This window comes from Eschrichtius robustus, chromosome X (assembly GCF_028021215.1).
Source record: "Eschrichtius robustus isolate mEscRob2 chromosome X, mEscRob2.pri, whole genome shotgun sequence".
In the NCBI taxonomy this organism is placed as follows: Eukaryota; Metazoa; Chordata; class Mammalia; order Artiodactyla; family Eschrichtiidae; genus Eschrichtius; species Eschrichtius robustus.
In genome coordinates, this window is record NC_090845.1 from 17,000,020 (window position 1) to 17,020,991 (window position 20,972).

The following is a 20,972-nucleotide window of genomic DNA, read 5'->3' on the forward strand; positions in this document are numbered from 1 at the left end:
ACCTATCTTGGCTGAACAAACCTTAAGAAGTGATACGCCATCAGGGACTGCAAAAAGCCAAGGTTAAAATCTATTCTTAGCAGGAAAGTATCTGAATTTAAAAGCAAAGTGCCCTTCAAACAAACAATTTAAGAATCAATTATAATGATCTCACTACATGTTTATATAAAACAAGAAAGACAGATGATGTATAGGATTTTAGTTCATTAAAAACTTTTGAACATTATTTTATTGAAATGTCTTAAAAGGAGTAAGTAAAATTATAACTTTCTACTGTGGTTTAAAAGTATCTGATTTCCAAAGCAAAGCATTAGTCAGTGAAACGATATGATGGCAAATGATTTACCATATAGTAATCCTGAGATTGTACCGGCTCATGCCGGTCCTTAAATATATTCCAGGTTATCTGTAAGCCTATCTTGCGCCCAGCGGAAAATAAGAAATAATGAATATAAGTAAGGTTGGCTGTGCCTAAATGAAAACAACTAGATTTTAGAACAATTTTCCTGCTAAAGACATTGTTAAACAAAAAAAAAAATCTGATTGGATTTATGGCAACACTGGCCATCTAAAAGCTACCTAAAAACAACAGAGCCCAGATTTACTGGACAGGAGGTACCTCTACTAACTCCTACCAGAATTTAGATCTTACTTCATCCACTGCTGCTCAATTCCAACATACTTGAGGGCAGGTCAATGGAAAGAATGCTGTGAAGTGGAGGAGACAGCCTACGAATTCAGTGTCAGGAAGTCAGCAGATCCTTACCAAGTGCCACGTGGGATGGGTACTAGTTGCTTGGAGTATTAAGTTTCAACTGGGAGTGGGGTTGGGGAAGAGTGGGGACATCAGTAAACTGTATCCGGTCCCCCATATTTTGCTTTCTAGTATCTTTTCTGGTAAGAATGACCTAAAAATAAATCATTTTTATACTTTATAAGTATGATTGAGATATGTCCATTTACCAGTTTTTTTTCAAAAGAAAGATGCCATATATAAGCAAACTATGTTTACTCACAGAGGTGAATGGATTCACTGGGCTTAATTTCAGACCACTCACAGTGAAATATTTGTGATATAAAGTATAGCATGATTTAAGTCACGTATATGTTGCTCTTCCAACTAACAAGACAAAAAGAAATGTGCAGCATTATACTGCAAACTAGGGTGCATTCATCACTTCAAATGGTAACAATATCGTCGTCATCATCCGTGATGTCACACTTCACAGTTTCGCCTCCGGGTTCCCTGGGAGCCTTTGACTATACTACCTCATACTTTCATCTTCGGCAGCTTCCTTCAACTCTTTTATAAAGGGATCTGCTTTGACATGACTCTCTTGGGCAAACTTTTTGCAACATATTTCTTAAAGGCTTTTCTAACCAGCAGCTAATGACCTCCTCTTCTAAAAGCTCTGTGTCATACATCACCTTCAAGATGTGGGCAGCTTTAGAGAGGAGGAGAACTTGATATACTGCTACTGCACACTGCGAGCTGTGATGAGGGTACTGCTGAGCTTTTCTGTTTACAGTGGCAAAATTGTAGGAAATTTCTTAATTCGTTCTCTAATCGTCTCATTAAAATGACCACCAGTCAACACAAGAGGACCCTTGGCTTTTACACCTACTTCAACAATAATGCCCTCTTTCTTTTTAACAAAATCAACTGCTCCTTCAAGGTCATCACTAGGTGCCGGGCCTTTTGCTGAGTTTTCACCCATTCTGCGCTCTAAGCCTCCCAAGTGGCGTCCATCCCCACAGCCTGTGGAGGGCAACTGAGTTCATTTGGTGGTGGTGATGGTGGTGACTCGTTGCTAGATATGGGGCCATTTTTCTTTCTCTTTAACCCTTCTAATTTCCTTTTTTCCCCCCATGTACCCATTTCCTTTTTCTTAGGTGGTTCTTTGGAAAATGAATATGCAGACCTTATGATCTGCATCAAGCATGCCTCGCTAGCCACAGGCTTTACAAAAATTACTTAGCAAGGACAAGTATTTTGGATGCAAGGTTTTCATTCTCAGGACAGAGAACACGTTTTTTAATGAACCCACCCAACAAGTCTTGAAACTTTAGCCTTGTGAGATCCAACGACAATCCAATGGTCATTCTAAACATCAAAATGGTCTTTGCTCCCAGCTCACAGCCAACATATTCAGAGGGATACACTGGAGGCCAATCAAGCAACTTTATCATGTCAACCATCTCCTTTTGTTCCATTTATTCTATTTCTTTTGCCCCCCAACCTTAACAGTCACACAGAGTATCAGGTATGGACAGAACTGGTCTGATACAATGCAGCTGGCATTGAGGCTAGTTTTGCTTACTGGTAAGCTTGATAAGATGCAGAGATATTTTATTATATTCTGGTTACTACTGCTGCGTGAAAAAATCACCTCAAAATTTAATGGTACAAGTTTGAGTTCTGGTTCCAAGTAAGATGGAATAAATACATCCCACCCCGTCTCTCCATGAATGTAGCTATAAAAACTAGAGAGTGGATGAAATAGCTATTTTAGGAGTGTGAAAAGTAAGTGGTAGCAAGCAGCCTGGAGAAGACGACTAGATTTCAGAGAACCACCAGATCAACAGCAAGTTTCACATTTTCCCCCAGTCTCCCCCAGCCTGGCCTAAAGGCAGCCTGAAACCCAGAACTGGGTGTTAGGTGCGGACATAGAGAGCATCAGGAGAAACCCTCTAAAAAAAAGGCAGGAAAGGGGTCTCCTAATGCTCAGAGAGAGTGAGGGAAATTCTCTGCTGTCTTCCTCTTCCTTGTCCTCTTGTACCCCCAGGCCCCCGGCAATCCCGCAGTGGTGACAGCAGAGACAGTCAGTGGCAGAGCGGGCCCACAGGTGCCTGGAACTCCGAGAGGGGAATCTTTTGCTCTGATTGAAGGAGCTGTTGTCCCAAGGGTGGTGGCGGTGAATCTCCATTGCTTTTTTTTCTCCTTCTGAACGCCTGGCTTCAGACATGGGCCCACTTGTGGGAAGTGTGAGCTCGAATGGAATAACTGGCCACAGGACTGAAAAGGGAGCCCCAGTAAACCAGAAAGCACAAAGCTGAACAGCACTAAAAGGGCTTTGAAATCAGAACTGACACCACAACTGAAACGGACCTTGGCAGCTTGAAACAACTAGGCCGACTGCCTGCTAAAGCAAAAATATCAACAGACTCCATAGGATAGAAACAAGGGCCAGAATCTCATAACATAATATTCAAAATGCTCAGGATAGGCTCCTAAATTACTTGGCATTCAAAGACGCAGGAAAATTTCAACTCACATGAGAAAAGACAATCGACAGACTCCAACGACAAGATGACACAGACATGAGAATTATCTGACAATGACTTTAAAGCAGTTATTATAAAAATTATCCAAGAAGTGAGGGTAAACACTCCTGAAAAGAATGGAAAAAAATAGAAAGTCTTAACAACTAAAGAGCCAAATGAAAATTTTAGGAACGAAAATTTTAATAAGCAAAAGAAAAAACTCACTAGAGGGGCTCACAAGAAGAATGGAGATGACAGAGGGTCAGTGAACTTAAAGACGGTTCAATAGAAATGATCCAGTCTGAACAACAGAAAAAAGACAAAGGGTTTAGGCCCAAATGCAGAAAGATCTCCTAGGGACTTCCCTGGTGGCACAGTGGTTAGGAGTCTGCCTGCCAATGCAGGGGACACAGGTTTGAGCTCAGGTCCGGGAAGATCCCACATGCCGCGGAGCAACTAAGCCCGTGTGCCACAACTACTGAGCCTGTGCTCTAGAGCCCGTGCTCTGCAACTAGAGAAGCCACTGCAATGAGAGGCCCGTGCACTGCAACGAAGGGTAGCCCCCGCTCGCCACAACTAGAGAAAGCCCGCACGCAGCAGTGAAGACCCAATGCAGCCAAAAATTAATAAATAAATAAATACATTTATTTTTTAAAAAAAGAAAGATCTCCTAGAAATCAAGACCCTCTCCCAAAGACCCATAAACCAATAGGAAAAAAGGGGGGGAGGGTTATGGATAGATAGCACTAAGAAAAAAAGGGAAATATGCTCAACTTCGCTCAGAGTAAGAGAAATACAAACTAAAACTAATTTAGATATCATCCCTCAACCATCAGGTTAACAAGAGTCTAAAATACTGGCAACCTATTTTGTTAGTGAGGCTGTAAAGAAAGATAATGGTATAACCCACAGATAGGAATCTGACACTATTTACCAAAATTACAGGTGCATTTATTCTTTTTTTTTTAAAATTTATTTATTTATTTATTTATGGCTGTGTTGGGTCTTCGTTTCTGTGCGAGGGCTCTCTCCAGCTGCGGCGAGCGGGGGCCACTCTTCATCGCGGTGCGTGGGCTTCTCACTATCGCTGCCTCTCTTGTTGCGGAGCACAGGCTCCAGACGCGCAGGCTCAGCAATTGTGGCTCACGGGCCCAGCTGCTCCGCGGCATGTGGGATCCTCCCAGACCAGGGCTCGAACCCGTGTCCCCTGCACTGGCAGGCAGACTCTCAACCACTGCGCCACCAGGGAAGCCCTATTCTTTAATTCACAAATACCACTTTTGGCTACCTAATCACAAATACACCCATACATGTATTAAATGGCCCATGTATGAAGTTATTCATCGCAGCTTAGTAGCAAAAAACTATACATCCAAGTATCCCGTAAAAAAGGTATTGGTAGAATAAACAATGATACATCCACCCAATAAAGTACTATTCAGCTATAAAAAGAATAAGGAAGATTCCCATATTCTGATTTGGAAAGGTGTCCAGGCTAAAGTGTATTTAGTCTGGTACCTTTTGAGTAAGAAAGGGAGAATAAGAATGCCAGATAGTACATATTTTCGGCTCTGTGGGCCACACAGTCTCCACCCATTGTAGCCCCAAAGTGGCCACAGGAGAATGGATGCGTTCCAATAAAACTTTAGTTACAAAATAAAGGCAGCCAGCTTGCAGGTTGTAGCTTGCTGACAACGGACATAAAGAAACACTGCAAGGATAAATAAGAAACTAAAAAAACTTAGAGGAAACAGCACAGAAGGGATAAAAACAGATAAATTGGACTTCAAAATTAAAAACTCATGCGTCAAAGAACAGCATCAAGAAAGTTAAAAGATAAATCACCGAACAGGAGAGAATATTTGCAAATCGTATATCTGACAAGGGATTATGTCTCCAGATTATATAAAGGATTCTTACAGCTCAACAAGATGTCAAATAGCCCAAGTGAAAAAAAGGACGAAGGATTTGAAGAGACATTTCTGCAAAGATATACAAATGGTCAATAAACACATGAAAAGACATTCAACATCCTTAGTCATCAAGGAAATTCAAATCAAAACCAAAATGAGATAACACTTCAAACCTACTAGGATGGCTATAATTTAAAAAAAAAAAAAGACAAAATAACAAGTGTTGGTGAGGATGTGGTGAAATTGGAATGCTCACACATTGCTGATGGGAATGTAAAATGGTGCAGCTGCTTTGGAAAATTTTTCTGGAAAGGAGTTCCTCAAAAGGTTAAATATAAGGTGGATGCAACCCAAGTGTCCATCAATGGATGAATGGATAAACAAAATGTGGTCTATCCGTACAGCAGAATATTATTCAGCCTTAAAAAGGAAGGAAATTCTGACACGTTACAACATGGATGAACTTTGAGGACATTATGCTAAATGAAAAAAGCCAGCCATACACACACCCAGAACACTGTACGATTCCACTTACAAAACGTACCTAGAGTAGTCAAACTCAGAGACAGAAAGTAGAATGGTGGTTACTGGTAGCTGGGGGAAGGGCAGAGTGGGGAATCGTGGTTTAATGGGTACAGAGTTCTCGTTTTGTAAGACGAAAAAGTTCTGGAGATTGGCTACATAACAATATGAATGTACCACACTACTGAACGGCACACTTAGAAACAGTTAAGATGGTAAATTTTATGATGTGTTTCTTTATCACAATAAAAAACTTTTAAAAGAACATTAGAGTTACCATATGACCCAGAACTCCCACTGCTAGGTGTATACCCAAGAGAAATGCAAACACAAGTCCACACAAAAACTTGTAGCATTATTCACAACAGCCCAAACTGGAAATAACCCCATCAACGGAAGGATGGAAAAATACAATGTGGTGTATCCATACATCAAAATACTATTCAGCAATAAAAAAGTAATGAAGGGGCTTCCCTGGTGGCGCAGTGGTTGAGAATCTGCCTGCCAATGCAGGGGACACGGGTTCGAGCCCTGGTCCGGGAAGATCCCACGTGCCGCGGAGCAACTGGGCCCGTGAGCCACAACTACTGAGCCTGCGCGTCTGGAGCCCGTGCTCCGCAACAAGAGAGGCCGCGATAGTGAGAGGCCCGCGCACTGCGATGAAGAGTGGCCCCCGCTTGCCGCAGCTAGAGAGAGCCCTCGCACAGAAACGAAGACCCAACACAGCCAAAAATAAATATAAAAATAAATAAATAAATAAAAGATTACTATTAAAAAAAAAAAGTGATGAAGTACTGATATATACCACAACATGGATGAATCTTGAAAACACATTAAGTGAAAGAAGACAGTCACAATGAACCAGCATTACATGATTCCATTTATATGAACAAACAAATCTCTAGAGACAGATAGTTGTTACTCCTGGCCAGGCTGGCAAACAGAAGAGATCATACTCTGAGGTGCTGTCGGCATTCACTTGTCTTTTTTGATCCAGGTGCTGGGTTACATGGTGTGTACAGTTTGTGAAAAGTCACAGAGCAGTACACAAGACTGTACCCTTTCCTGTATATATGCTATACCTCAATAAAAAGAAAAAATCAAGAGCTCATCACAAAGCAGGGTTTTGTGCCTTCTCCTCACCTCCTTTCTGCAGCACGGGACCAGGAATGGAGTTAGCATGGATCTCCAACCTCAAAACTTAGGGAAAAAAATTTTTTTTTACCAACTGCAGAACTATAACACGACCCTACAACATGATGATCGTCCAAAGGATCTGAGCCCCCAGTCTTTACTATTTCACAGAGCACATTTCCTTCCATACTGAGGTTCTGGAGTGTTTACTGCTGGGAGCAAGAGGAAGGCAAAGACATGGGGGACTGACATTTACTGCGTACTTACTAAGTTCAGGGCACTTGCCTGAATCTCTACCTAGAGGTTTTTAAAATGGGGGTCAGAGATGTTAAGTAAGTTATCCAGGGTCACACAGCCTATAAATGACAGGGCAGAAATTAAAACCTGATCCGTAGAGCCAGTGTCCTTTCCCCTCTGCCACTCGTATTGCTGGGTGCAGTGGGACACAATGATGGAACACATGTTGGTAAAGTTTCATCACGGATCTGTTTTGTCAGTCTTTACTCCAGAAGGCAGAAAGGCAATTTGCCTAAAGGACAACCTGCATTTCATATACGTTCCTGGATGGTGAGATGCAAGAGAGGCAGCCATGGTCCTGCCAGCTAGACTCCAAGTCCCTGGAGTACTCATCCTGGGGCAAGACCCATCTCCCAGATGTTTGAAGCAAGGTGTCAGGCTTGGTTTATCCAAAGTCAAACTGAATTTGAGATGAATCACAGCCCTCAATGTAAAAGCTAAAACTATAAATCTTTCAGAAGAACACGTAGAAGAGGAGCTGCAAAACCACAACCTGGACGTAGGCACAGATTTCTCAGACAGGACACAGAAGGCAAACTTAACAGGAAAAGAGCCTAAATTAGATTTAATCAAAGTTAAAATTTTCTGCTCACCAAATGTCACAAGTAGATGAATAAGCAAGCCACAGTCTGGGATCAAATGTTCGCAAAGTATACTTCCGACAAAGCACTTGAATCCGGAATACATAAAGAACTCTTCTAATTCAATAATAAGCTGACAACCCAACTAAACGGGTAAATGGCTTGAACAGACATCTCACAGAGGAAGATGCCTGCATGGCTGAACAGCACATGAAAAGGTGCTCGACATCACTGATCATCAGGGAAAGGTGACTTAAAACCATAATGAGAAACCACCACACCCCCCAACTAGCAGGGCCAAAATAGAAAAGCTCAGCAATACAAAGTGTGGTGAGGGCAAGAAGCCACGGGAACTCTTGCGCATCAGTGCTAGGAATATAAGATGGTACCACTTTGAAAAAAATTTGGAAATTTCTTAAATAGTTTAACATACACCTACCCTTTGATCCAGCCATTCCACTCCTAGGTATTTACTCGAGAGGAATAAAAAACATTTGCCATCAAAAAGACCTACATACAAATGTTCACAGTAGCTTTATTTATAATAGCCCCAAACTGGGAACAACCCAAATGTCCTTCAACAGGAGAATGGCTAAACCACCTGTGATATATTCATGTGATGGAATAGTACTTGGCATTAAAAAGGAACAAGCTACTGATAACAGCAACAGTACGGATGAATCTCAAAAAAGTCACGCTGAGTGAAGGAAGCCAGACACTGAAGAGTACACACTGTCTGAGTCCATTTACACAAAACTCTAGAAAAGGCAAATCTAATCTAAAGTGACAGCCTAAGAGTCATCGCCCCGGGGCCAGGAATGGGAGTGGAAAGGGGAATGAGTGGGAGGGGACATGAGGGAACTTTCTGGGCAGATGGAAACTATATTGTGATAGGATTTGCTTACCTAGGTTTAGTCGTTTCTCAAAGTTGTACAACTAAGATTTGTTGCACTTCAATGTATATACATTTTTACACTAACAATGTTGAAAAGTATAATCAAGTACGGGGTGGGGAGTGGGTAGAGGTCAAGAAGAAATAAAGATGGCAGAATGTTAATAATTGTTGAAGCTGCGTAATGCACATGCTTGAAATTTTCCATAATAAAAAAATTGAAGAGAAGAAAAAGAATCATCTACATTGAATGCTCCCACTCTCCCCCTGCCCCTCCGTGTCCAGTTCTGCCTGGCCCCTGGGCTGCCCTCCCGCAGCCCCAACTCCTGAGTGAACTCTGCTTCCTGCCAAGGTCTGCCGCTTGACTCCTTTCTGCTCTACAACTCCCCACCACCAACCAAGCCCCTATAACCGCCAGGCATTTTTGCCAAGCCCTGTCACACCCAATAGCTCAAAACCTGTTCAAGGGACTGGGAAACAGGAAGTTTTCCAGCTTGCTTTTCAAGAGTTCAGTCCTCTCCCGCCTACACTGTCTGACCGGGATTTAAATGGCACCTATCTCAAAGCCTGATACTTAGGCTTTAAAAGATAGTTTATGGCTTGTATTCCCAAAATACGTCTGTAAGTTGATGGCTGGGAACTGAACATACATTTTCCCGCATAACAAATAATATACAGCCAGTAATGCAGCGGGCCAGTCCACAAATATCTATCTACCCACTCTATGCACTCAAGGCTCCAACAGCAATGCCTCAATTCAATGCTACAGGTGCAATGCTTCTCTCATCAGCCAGCTCACGTGACTAAGAGTTGAGGAAAGTTCCAGGCTCAATGCTGAGTCAGTAGCAGTAAAAGTGGTTCAAAAGGAAGGAGGCTCAGGGAAGGGCCCCTCTGGGCAAGCCAGCAGCCACGTGCAGCAGAGGACAGCTGAGGTCCGGCCAGGGGCTCGTGTGCACGGGCCCCTGGGTGTACAGTCATTGTTGCCTGGGCCTGAGCCGGCCGGCAGGGAGACAGGAAGAGTGGGAGAAGGCTTCTGACTTACAGCCCCATCTTTAATCTCCTACCGCACTTGCTTGAAATAAAATCACATTTGTATCACAGAAAATAAACATTATAGAACATGTGGACAAACAACAAGAACCAGTCTGCCCAGCACACAATCCAAACCACTGTTTCCATTCCAGTGTGTCTGGTGTGAGTTCTTCTAGTCTCTTCTATTAGATATGTACCACCCAGAAATGTGTCGTTAGGATGTATCTTATTGTTTAATAAAATCACAATCGCCCTATGCCTGGCCACCATTTTCAACTTGGTTTCTAGAGGAAACCACATTCTGATTTCCTTTTGAGGGTCCCCAACAAATTTTGCTTCATCTCGACAGGAGAAACCAAGTGTCATCTGTGTCCACTGAGAGTTATTCTAAAAAGGAGCTGGATACATATTCCTAGGAAACACTCAAAGGGTAGCAAAGAAAACTGCATCTGGTTCCCTGCCATCGAAGAGTTCACTGGCAGAAGATCAATCATTAAATCAATAATTACTTAATCACAATTGTGTTACTTGCTAGGAAAGAAAACCACAGTGTGCGTACAACTGACGAGGGGGTGGGAGAAGTTCGTGAAGGCTTCCTTGAAGACCTGAGATGTGAAGGCTGAAGGAGCTTTGGGCAGAGGAGGACTGCCAGGTGGCAGAGGGTGCCAGCATACGGTGGCTTCTAAGCAGATGACATGGACTGGAGTGCACCGAGATTGGCCCAACCTTGAAAGACCAGTTACCAAGCTGCTGACAGTGAGCTGGAGGAGAGAAGCCAATGCTTGGACCAAGATGGTGGCAGGCATTTCTAGCAGAATGCACAGCAAGCTGTATTAGTCAGGACGAGCTAGGCTGTGCTGCCACATCAGACAAATCCCCCAAATTTCAGGGGCTTAACTGCCATCTTGAACACACAACCTTCAAGTTTGCCATGACAGAAGCAAACTTCCCTGGTAGAGAGAAGGAAAGCAGGTTTGAGAACCATCTGGAAGCAACAGGCTGGATTTGGCAATGAGGGAGAGGGTGGAGTCAAGAATGACTCCTGGGTTTCTGACTTGAGCTGCTAAATTGATGATTTCACTCACCAAAGTTTACTTACATAAGGGAAGGCAATGTCTAACTATTGCCCTTACACTCTGCTGGAAATATTGATAGATTTGGCCAGTCTCCCGACCATGTGTATAGATGGCACACAAAACGTGCATTCTACAACCACCACAGCCATGTGTCCACAGGACTGTCTTCCTTGGAACTTCATGCATTTTCCAGAATGGTGAGGAAAGAGTATGCACCAAATTATTAGAAGTCTTAAGGCATCTTTAAGTCTCTCTCTCCCTCTCTCTCTTTTTTAAAAAAATATTTATTTATTTATTGGGCTGCGCCGGGTCTTAGTTGCGGCATGCGGAACCTTTTTATAGTTGTAGCCTGCAGGATCTAGTTCCCTGACCAGGGATTGAACCTGGTCCCCCTGCATTGGGAGTGTGGAGTCTTAGGGTCTTCCCTGGTGGTCCAGTGGCTAAGTCTCTTTCTTAAGCAGGAACCAATGCACCTGTGGATTAAGCCCATTAAAGTCAGCTGAGAGATACATTCAGGCATTTCTAGCAGAATGCACAGCAAGCTATATTAGTCAGAATGAGCTAGGTTATGCTGCCACATCAGACAAATCCCCCAAATTTCAGGGGCTTAACTGCCATCTTGAACACACAACCTTCAAGTTTGCCATGACAGAGGCAAAGAGAGATGGAGGCGGCATATCATCTAACTCTCAGTCGCTTTCAAAGTGACACTTGTTGATGCTGCTCACATTTCATTGGCCAGCACTCGTCCAAAGAACCCCAGCTAACTGCAAAGGAGATTAGGCAAGGTGGCAGACTCTACGGAAGCCTGGTGGGCACGCTCTATGCCACACAACGCATCAAGCGAACGAAGAATCCATGAATAACATCTTAGAAGGTGAAGCGAGACACAACCCACATGAAGGGCAGAGAATGGAACTAGAGCTGGCCTTATTTTAAACCATTATATATCCTTTTTTGTTGCAAAAATCCCAATATTACTGTTGGATAAAAACTGACAGAATCACTCCAGTATCATTTAATACAAAAGGAAAAAATTACCTAGCCTCCAAACCCAGTGAAACCAGGGAAGAAGCTAGAATGTCTCCTCCCATGGCTGGTATGAACCTGATGGCCCAAGCATTTCCATTCCATTTTCTTGGCCCACAGCAGCATAGTGAGGGGCCCCACGATTGGCATATATTATTACCAATGACAGTCCATTACATGAGATGATACATGACCTGACTTTCTCTTGGAAAGAGACAACTTGCTAGCAGTTGGGCTATATTTTCATAACCCAAGTTGCACTCTCTTACCACTATAAAAACCACCCCCAAGCCTTAGGAGCCTGACTCAATAAAAGCTTCTCTCTTGCTTATGCAAAATCCAAAGTGGATGATCCTGGTCCAACAGCTATCCTCAAAAGAGTGGTTCAGGGATCCAGGTACCTTCCATCATGTGCCACTGCCATCTTCTACAGCCAGCCTCCAAGGGCCCCACGGAGACCACAGAAAGGGATTAGAGAGTATTAGAAAATCTACAGATATGCCAACGCCTTGGCCCAAAGTGATAGACATCACTAATACTCACATTTCATTGGCCAGAACTAGTTATATGGCCCACACAGACTCAAAGGGTGCTGGAAAACGTAGTCCCTGCTTCCCAGCAACAACTAGGAGCATCGGTCTCCTGACCACCTAGCCACCTCTGCCACACTTCGTATCCTCCAAATGACTCTTGCCAGAAAAGGGGAATCTTCAGGACAGAGCAAAGTCAAATAACTAACCTGGAGACTGATGTCTTGGTCTTTTAATCAATGTTCAGGAAATGCAAGGATTTCCTGTTGCAGGTGGCAATACCTCCCAACGTTTAAAATCACTGTGAACATAGATGAAGAAAAAAATCAGAAGCAGGGGCCCCGAGTCAGGAAAGTAGCAGGTACGTGCGGTTCAGAGAGGAGGGAGGGCAGGCAGAGCGAGGCACATCAGGTATGGGAAGCTCACCTGAGCCCCAGGGCCTGATCAAAGGGGCTGTTCTTGTCATTGGAGCAGTTAATAGCTAACTCAATAACCACAATAAGTGTATTCAACTACAGCATCCTGGGAGAATAGTTTCTGTGGTCAAAATGTTTGGGAAAGCATGAGACAGAGTTACCCAGGTTTCCTTCCTGTAGGATGTCCGAGTTTTCCATACATTCACAAGCACTGAGAACCTCCAGGAGGGAGACACAGCATGCACCTGAGGAAGCAGAAGAGGCTGCTCTGTGCAAACACACCCAACACACACAGTGCACCAGCTAAAGTCGTGACTATGAATTCTGTTCAAGTAGAGAAATGGGCACCTCAACAAAAGGCGCCAAGGCATATCCAGAAGAGGCGGTTTCCTCTAAAAAAACAAAAAAAAGAGACATGTTTTGGTCTCCAAATCCTAGAAGTAACCGAGTGATTGACCCTCACTTGCTGAATTTGATAGCTTTACTGAATTCGAGACTCTCATCTGTGAGGATGGATGCTGGATGTTAAAAAAAACAAAACAAAAAAAACACAAAACCCAAAAGAAACAAACAAAAAACCAGGTCCTTCTATGGGCCAAAGGCACACCACCTCTGCTAAAAGTAAAAAGAACGTCCCTCAAAAAATTAAACACAGAATTACCGTTTGACCCAGTAATTCCACGTCCGGGTATACACCCAAAAATGTGAAAGCAGAGACTTGAACAGAAATTTATCCACCCATGGTCATTACAGCATTATTCACCATAGCCTAAGACATCACGCTAAGTGAAAGAAGCCAGTCACAGAAAGACAAATACTGTATGATTCCACTTATATGAGGCATCTAGAGTAGTCAAATTCATAGAGACAGACGGTAGGACAGTGGGTACCAGGGGCTGGGGGAGTGAGGAGTGGCAAGTTATTAAGGGGTACAGAGATTCTGCTTGGGATGATGAAAAAGTTCTGGAAATGGATAGTGGTGATGACTGCACAGCAGTGCCACTGTACTTAATGCCTCTGAAATCCACACTTAAAAATGGTTTCAACAGCAAATTTTATGTTACGTACATTTTACCATAATTAAAAAAAAAAAAGCCAATGAGCTGCTCCTCAGCCCTCATGGCTTACGGCGGTTTTCTTTCACAGCAGTGCCCGCGTGCCCCCTTGCATGGGTTGGTGGCTCTCCTGCAGCCCATCAAATCACCCAGGCACTGGTGACACATAACCTCCTATTCAGACCCACAAAGGACCACATAAAACTGCACAAGGAGATGGAAAACACCATCCAACCCAGCCTTGACTTATTATGACAACAGGAGATAGGAAGTGCTTAAATTTCACATTGACGATCCCCTCCCCCCTGCCCCGAAACACACCTGGGACAGTTCAATAGTTCTTGGAGAGCAAGGTTGTAGAACTTTTACAAAAAAGCCAAAGTGACAGATTTATATCTTTTCGGCGGAGACACCAAAAAGCTGTGAATGGCAGAGATCAGGGGTGGGGGCGCGGTGTCTGTTTAAATCCATGAACCGACTTCTTGGAGTTTCGTATCTTGTTTGTCAATCCTATGAAAAGAACTTATTAGTTATGATGATGTACTGAAAAATGATTTATTCAAGACCAGGCCAAGGTCAGCCAAAGGAGGTACATACTGCAGCTGAAAATCCTAAGCAATCAGGACCCAGAACAAGAAAAGGCCATGTGCTCTTTGTGTAGCTCTGGAATTGAAAGCCCAAGATTTCTGCCTGAATGAACCTTCACACCCAACCAGAAGGAAGGGGTCCTGGTAGTAGATGAAGGCTTGTTTTACACACACACACACACACACACACACACACACACACACAGAAGCAAAGCCACTGCACGCCAATTATCAGAGTCGGCACCAGCAGGCAGGAGGCTACAGCTGTGCCTAATGGCCAAATGTACATTTAACCATTCAGAGAAGAGTCTGTTCAAACTCCATTTTCAGCAGAGTATGAACAGAAGTCGAGAAAACCGAGTGGTTCCAGGTGAAATGGGCTCCTGAACAACTTTTCTAAAAAAGATGTTGCGCTGAAGAGTCTACTCTGAGTGGTCAGAAACATCGGGGGAGTGTTTTCAAAGGCCCAGCAGCCACTTGTTTGAACAAGCCCGCTACCCCACCCCCCTTCCAGCTGGGGAGGATTTGCTCTGCAGAAAACAGATCCGGGCAAAGAATGGATGGTAATAAAGCTAGCTTACCATCTCACCAGCACGGTGTGGCCGGCGCCATTTACCGTCTCACGAGCTTTTGGGGTTAGGGCAGGCATGTTACTCCTGTTTGACCAGTGGAGAGACCAAGGCACAGGGTGTCCCAGGTGAACTACTGTCTCACAATGCTTGTGAATATCACCCAAGTGCCAGAGGCTTGTCACATAGCTTCCAAAGGTTCGGTAAGGAAAACAGCCAAGCAACAATCCGTTGCACACCTGGAGGAACTCGTGCCAACCAAAAGTAATGATTTAAGGCTGGGTTCTTCTGGCACACTTATTACAGTGAGCTGAGGGTCCCGTTCCAGCAACGGAGGAGATCCTGAAGCCGGGAATGTTTGTGCATTACAGGATAACGTATATCTGTCAAACTGGTAGTAGAGCACAGCCCCACTGTCAATCTGTGTTAAGTGCGCAAAAGAACACCGGGGCATTTTTAAGAGACGCCCCCTCCCCCATCCCCCTCCCCCACTGTAATAGACCATTACCCACTCTTGACTGCAAAATGGAATCATGTGGGAAGCATTCGACAATCCTGAGGCCTCAGATTGTGATGTCATTGGTCTGGGATACAGTCTGGGCATTAGGAGTTTGAAAAGCTCCCCCAGGTGATTCTAACGTGTAGCCAGGGTTGGGACCCACAGGAGTGAGAAAGTAACAGTTGAATTAACTAGCGGGGGTCGGGGAACTCAGCCTCGACTGGGTTATAGGCTGTTTCTTGGATCATCTGATGTTTAAGAAAACTGAAGGGGCCTCTGTTTTCTTATCTGTAAAAGGGTACAAGGCTACCTACTCTCCCCTCCCCAAAAGGTGGGGCGGTCCTGTCGAAAGAGTCAGCTGGTGCTAGGATGGGGAGGAGGAGCTGGTGCTTCGGCGGCGTGGGCGAAGATAAGGAAAACTGGGAGGAGTGGGACGGGGGCGAAAGGGGGCACCCGCCTCACCTGCGTCGTAGAAGGCGTCGAGCACGGCTGTCTCCCCAAAGTCGAGCTTCCCGAAGGGCACGGAGGTGAGGTGGGCGCCCTCGGCCTCGCAGGCCCGCAGCAAGCACCGCCGCGCCCCCTCCTCGGGGCCGCCGGCCGCGCCGCCCTGGGGGCTCTCGCCGCGCACGTACACTGCCCGCAGAGCCCGCCGCGGCCTGCCCCCGCCCTCGCCTCCAGCCCCCTCGCCCTCGGCCGCCCCCTCGGGCTCCAGCGGCCACGCCGGCCCCGCCGCGCCCTCGTCCCCCGGCGGCAGCGGGCACTGTGCGGACTCGGCCGCCGCCCCGAGCGCCCCAGCCGGGGGAGCCCCGCCGCCGCTCTCCATGTGGCGGCCCTGCGCGCCCTTCCTTGTCCCACCTCCGCGCGAGCGGCCGGCGGCTGTGGCACCTGCTCCTGCGACGCGCGAAGGGAGCTGGGGGACCCAGCGCCCGCCGGTGGCCCCGCGACGGGCAGGCGGCGGCGCCCCTCAGCTGCACGCAGAAGCTCCAGCCCCGCAGCCCCCGAGCGCCCTTTGAAGGCTCGGGAGGGAGGGGCGGGGGCTGGGGACGTCAGGGCGAGCGGAGGGCGGGGGGAGGTCTGGGAAGGGCGGCGGGGCAGGAGCCCGCAGGGCGCCCCCTGCCGCCTCCCACGGACAGCGCCCTAAGAAGGGCGGATTCACGAATTTCAGGGTTTTGCTGCTGTTGCCGTCCCTCCAGCCTTAGGAGTCCCATTTTTTTCCTCAAAACAATTTGAGGCTTTTCAAGCAGAGTAAAAGCTCTTTCAAAGCGCCGGTTGGTTGTAAGTCTTCAATTCCAAACTAAATACAGATGTAGTGTTAACGCAGAATCGAGATGAGAAGATGCTTATTTAAAATACCTCTGAGTTTGTACTCCTTGTCCCCAGTTGCCAAGAGCATGGCCCTCCTGAGCTCATGCCCTGGAGACCCGCTTGTCCTGACTTTCACTGTGACCTTGACAAAAGCACCGTGATGCACCAGCATCAAATTTTGTTGGCCTGGAAAATAGACTCCAAGTAGCCTGCCTGCCGGATCTAAGAAATGCTGTGAACCCAAAGGGCTCTTTACTCTGGATCTTACCCACCTCACGATTTTAGGCCCAAGTATTAAAAAGTAGTATTACCACTGCAGGTAGTACTTGTATTTACTTAAAAGATAGGATGCACTGGACGTTGTCACAAGGTTTTGGGGTTTTGGTGGTCTTCATTTTTAATAATAGTTTTATTGAGATATAATTCACAAACCATCCAATTAACCCATTTAAATAGTTTTTAATTTACCCACGGAGTTGAGCAGCCATCATCATACTCAGTTTTAGAACATTTTCATCACCCCCAGAAAACCCCAGTACTCATCAACAATCTCTCTCCACCTCCCCCAACACCCCTCAGCCCCAGGCAACCACCAATCTACTTTCTGTCTCTATAGATTTGGCTGTTCTGGACATTTCCTATAAATGGAATCATACAAAGTGTGGATAGAGGTTTTCATTTGTTCTGGGTATATACCTAGGAATGGGATTTCTGGGTCATATGGCAACTTTATGTTTAAGCTTTGGAGAAGCTACCACTGCTTTCCAATGTGGCTCCACTGTTTTATATTTCCACCAGCAGTGTACAAGCATGCCAACTTCTCCACACTCTCACCAACACTTGTTATTGTCTTTTTGATTATAGCCATCCTAGTGGGAGTGAAGTGATAGCTCACTGGGATTTTGATTTGCGTTTCTCTTAAAGACTAATGATGTTGAGCATTTTGTCGTGTGCTTATCCTCTATTTGCATAATTTCTTTGGAGAAAAGTCCATTCAGACCCTTTACCCTTTTAAAAACAGGGTATTTGTCTTTTTATTATTGAATTGCGAAAGCTCTTTATATATTATAGATACAAGGCCCTTATCAGATATGTGATTTGCAAATACTTTCTCCTCTTCTGTGGGCTGTCTTTTTACTTTCTTGATGGTGTCCTTTGCAGCATATCACAAGCCATTTTGACACAAGCAGGATAGGACTTACCTTATAAAACAACACTTTGCCTTCTCTTCATGTTTCAGCAATAATATAGTCCATCCCTCTACCTCACCCCCAAAAGAAAGCAGAAATCGCCAGCATAAATCTTTGGAGAAATCCTAATTCCTGTCCTGGTAGAAATTAGCAATTTCACAAGTGATATCAATGTGCAACCTCTTTTGTAGTCAATGAATGGAAAATGGGCTCTGAGGAAATCTGTAAAAACACACAGGCCAGAATTAGGAAGAGGAAAGCTAGAGAAAACTTCCAATACCTCTAAGATTTTGTAAAAGTACGATGCTATAAAAGGACACATTTTCTTTGTAACCTTGTAATGCATAATAATAGTAATTTTCCTAATGTGCCTGTTCATCTGAGATTATTTCAATGACTGGCACAGCCTTCAGAAGGGCAGAGATGCCCAGTTCACAATTGCTTGCCAATGTCTTGCTGTTGCCCGCACTTCAATCTTCCTGTTTCTTCCAGCTCTCACTGGGCCCTGCTGACTAAGTGAGACTCATAGGAGTTGTGAATTCTGGCTTGAATAATATCTTTCTTTAAACACAACCCCTGCTGAGTAAAGAACCTGGCGAGCAGGCGCCTTCCTTGCAGTTGGCATGCACAGCCCACCTTCTCATTGTTTCTAGTAATTCGCACACCTGAAACATGCCCCAGTCCCTTCTCCCAATGTCCTTCCTACCTCCCCTGCCCCAGCCCCACTGATGAGAAAATTGCAGAATGCTGGATTAGTCTTTTCCGTTTAGTTGAACAATTGTCTGTTCTTACCTCTGCCTTGCCCCTTACTAAGTGCACATCCTGGAAAACACTTTGCCCCAGTGCAGAGATGTCATTTGGACTGGCACAGGGAATTGAAGAATAGAGTGGAGGCACTGTAGCTAAAGAGTAAGATTAAATCTAGGTGTTCTTCCCATTTCCTCCATTTTATTTTAGGTTGGTAATTCATACCAGTTGTGGTCTCACTAGTTAGTTCTTTGACTCACACTGTAAACACTGTAAATATTTTAGTTACCATTTGAGTGGCAATTTCATTACTTTTCTCCTAAGAAAATACAGTGTACCCAAGGGCCAAGCAAATAGTGACAAAAGGGGAACAACCAGGTTGCACAATAGTATATGTATTTGGAAAAACTCTAACATATGTAGTAATTCAACAAGGATTTCTTGAGCATCTATTGTGTCAGGCACTGTCCTTGGTGCAGAGGTTATCATAGTGAACTAGACAGCCAAAGTCCCTACCATTATGTTATAAGTAGATAGACAGATATGTCTATAGACAGATATACCTGTGTATAGATGCTCTAAATATTGTATGGACATAGATTATTGTAATCTGCCATAAAGTACAAGAAAAACAAACAGGGTGGATGAAACTCATAAGAAGCATTAAGCATAGATCATACGTAAAATACTAGTTTATGAAATATAGGTGAAACTCATAGCATGTTTTTTAAAAAAATTTATTTATTTTTGGCTGCGTTGGGCCTTCGTTGCCACACACGGGCTTTCTCTAGTTGCGTTGAGCGGGGACTACTCTTTGTTGTGGTGCGTGGGCTTCTCAATGCGATGGCTTCTCTTGTTGCAGAGCACGGGCTCTAGGTGCGTGGGCTTCAGTAGTTGTGGCACGTAGGCTCAGTAGTTGTGGCTCATGGGCTCTAGATCGCAGGCTCAGTAGTTGTGGTGCACGGGCTTAGTCGCTCTGCGGCATGTGGGATCTTCCCAGACTAGGGCTCGAACCCGTGTCCCCTGCATTGGCAGGTGGATTCCTAACCACTGCGCCACCAGGGAAGCCCTGCCCTCTCACTGTCGCGGCCTCTCTTGTTGTGGAGCACGGGCTCTAGGCGCACAGGCTCAGTAGTTGTGGCGCACGGGCTTAGTTGCTCCGCGGCATGTGGATCTTCCCCGACCAGGGCTCGAACCGGTGTCCCCTGCATTGGCAGGCGGATTCTTAACCACTGCGCCACCAGGGAAGCCCTGCCCTCTCACTGTCGCGGCCTCTCTTGTTGTGGAGCACGGGCTCTAGGCGCACAGGCTCAGTAGTTGTGGCGCACGGGCTTAGTTGCTCCGCGGCATGTGGATCTTCCCCGACCAGGGCTCGAACTGGTGTCCCCTGCATTGGCAGGCGGATTCTTAACCACTGCGCCACCAGGGAAGTCCCCATAGCATGTTTTAATTATACACCAGGAGTGAGCAAGTAGATTGTGAGAAAAAGGTGGACTTCATAAGATTTAGTAAAAATAATAAGTTATTTCCCTCTACGACATGTTGCAGATGGAATATATGATGGAACAAACAAGACTATCACTCACAGATAGATAGGGATGGAAAGACCAAGTCATTAGGTATGAGCATGCAATCTCTGCACTCACAGTTATGTCACCCCTAAATCAACCACCCATTCTGGTCCTACATGTGCCCTCTACCTTCTTGAAGGTATAGAATATAGTTATAATAACTGTTTTAATATCCTTGTTTATGAATACTATTATCTGTTTTATTACTGGATCTTTTCCTATGGGTTGATTTTTCTCCTCATTGTGGGTCATTTTTTTCCTGCTTCTTTGCATGCCTGGTAATTTTTTATTAGATGCCACACATTGTGAATTTTACCTTAATGAGTACTGTGTATTTTTGTATTCCTATAAATATTCTTGAGCTTTGTTCTGGGACACAGTTAAGTTACTTGGAAATAGTTTGATCCTTCTGAGGCTTCCTTTTAAACTTTGTTTTAAATGGGATCAGAGCAGCCTTTAGGCTAGGGGTAATTAATCCCTACTACTGAGGCAATGCCTTTCTGAATATTCTACCCAATGTCTTGGGATTTATGAAGTTTTTCCATTCTGGCCAGTGGAAACAGAAACTATCTGGGCCCTGTGGGACCTCCAAGGATTGTTCCCTCTAATCCATTCAGGTAGTTCTTTCCCCAGCCTTGAGTATTTTCTTTACACACAGGTGCTGGTCCGTACTCTACTGAAGATTCCCGATCTACACACCTCTGGAACTCTGTGCAGCCTTCTCCTCCCCAGTACTCAAACCGTGGCCTCGTTGGCATTCCAG

The 20,972-nt window shown here is 45.0% G+C and overlaps 1 protein-coding gene across 1 annotated transcript in view; it reads right to left on the reverse strand.

Moving 5' to 3' along the window:
* MAP3K15 (mitogen-activated protein kinase kinase kinase 15) overlaps positions 1 to 16,219 on the reverse strand; it is a 147,301-nt gene extending 131,082 nt beyond the window's left edge. Inside the window, exon 1 of the mRNA XM_068532581.1 lies at positions 15,859 to 16,219. Coding sequence (XP_068388682.1) covers positions 15,859 to 16,219 — 361 coding nt within the window. The remainder of the gene's footprint in view (positions 1 to 15,858) is intronic.
* Between the last annotated feature and the right edge of the window lie 4,753 nt (positions 16,220 to 20,972).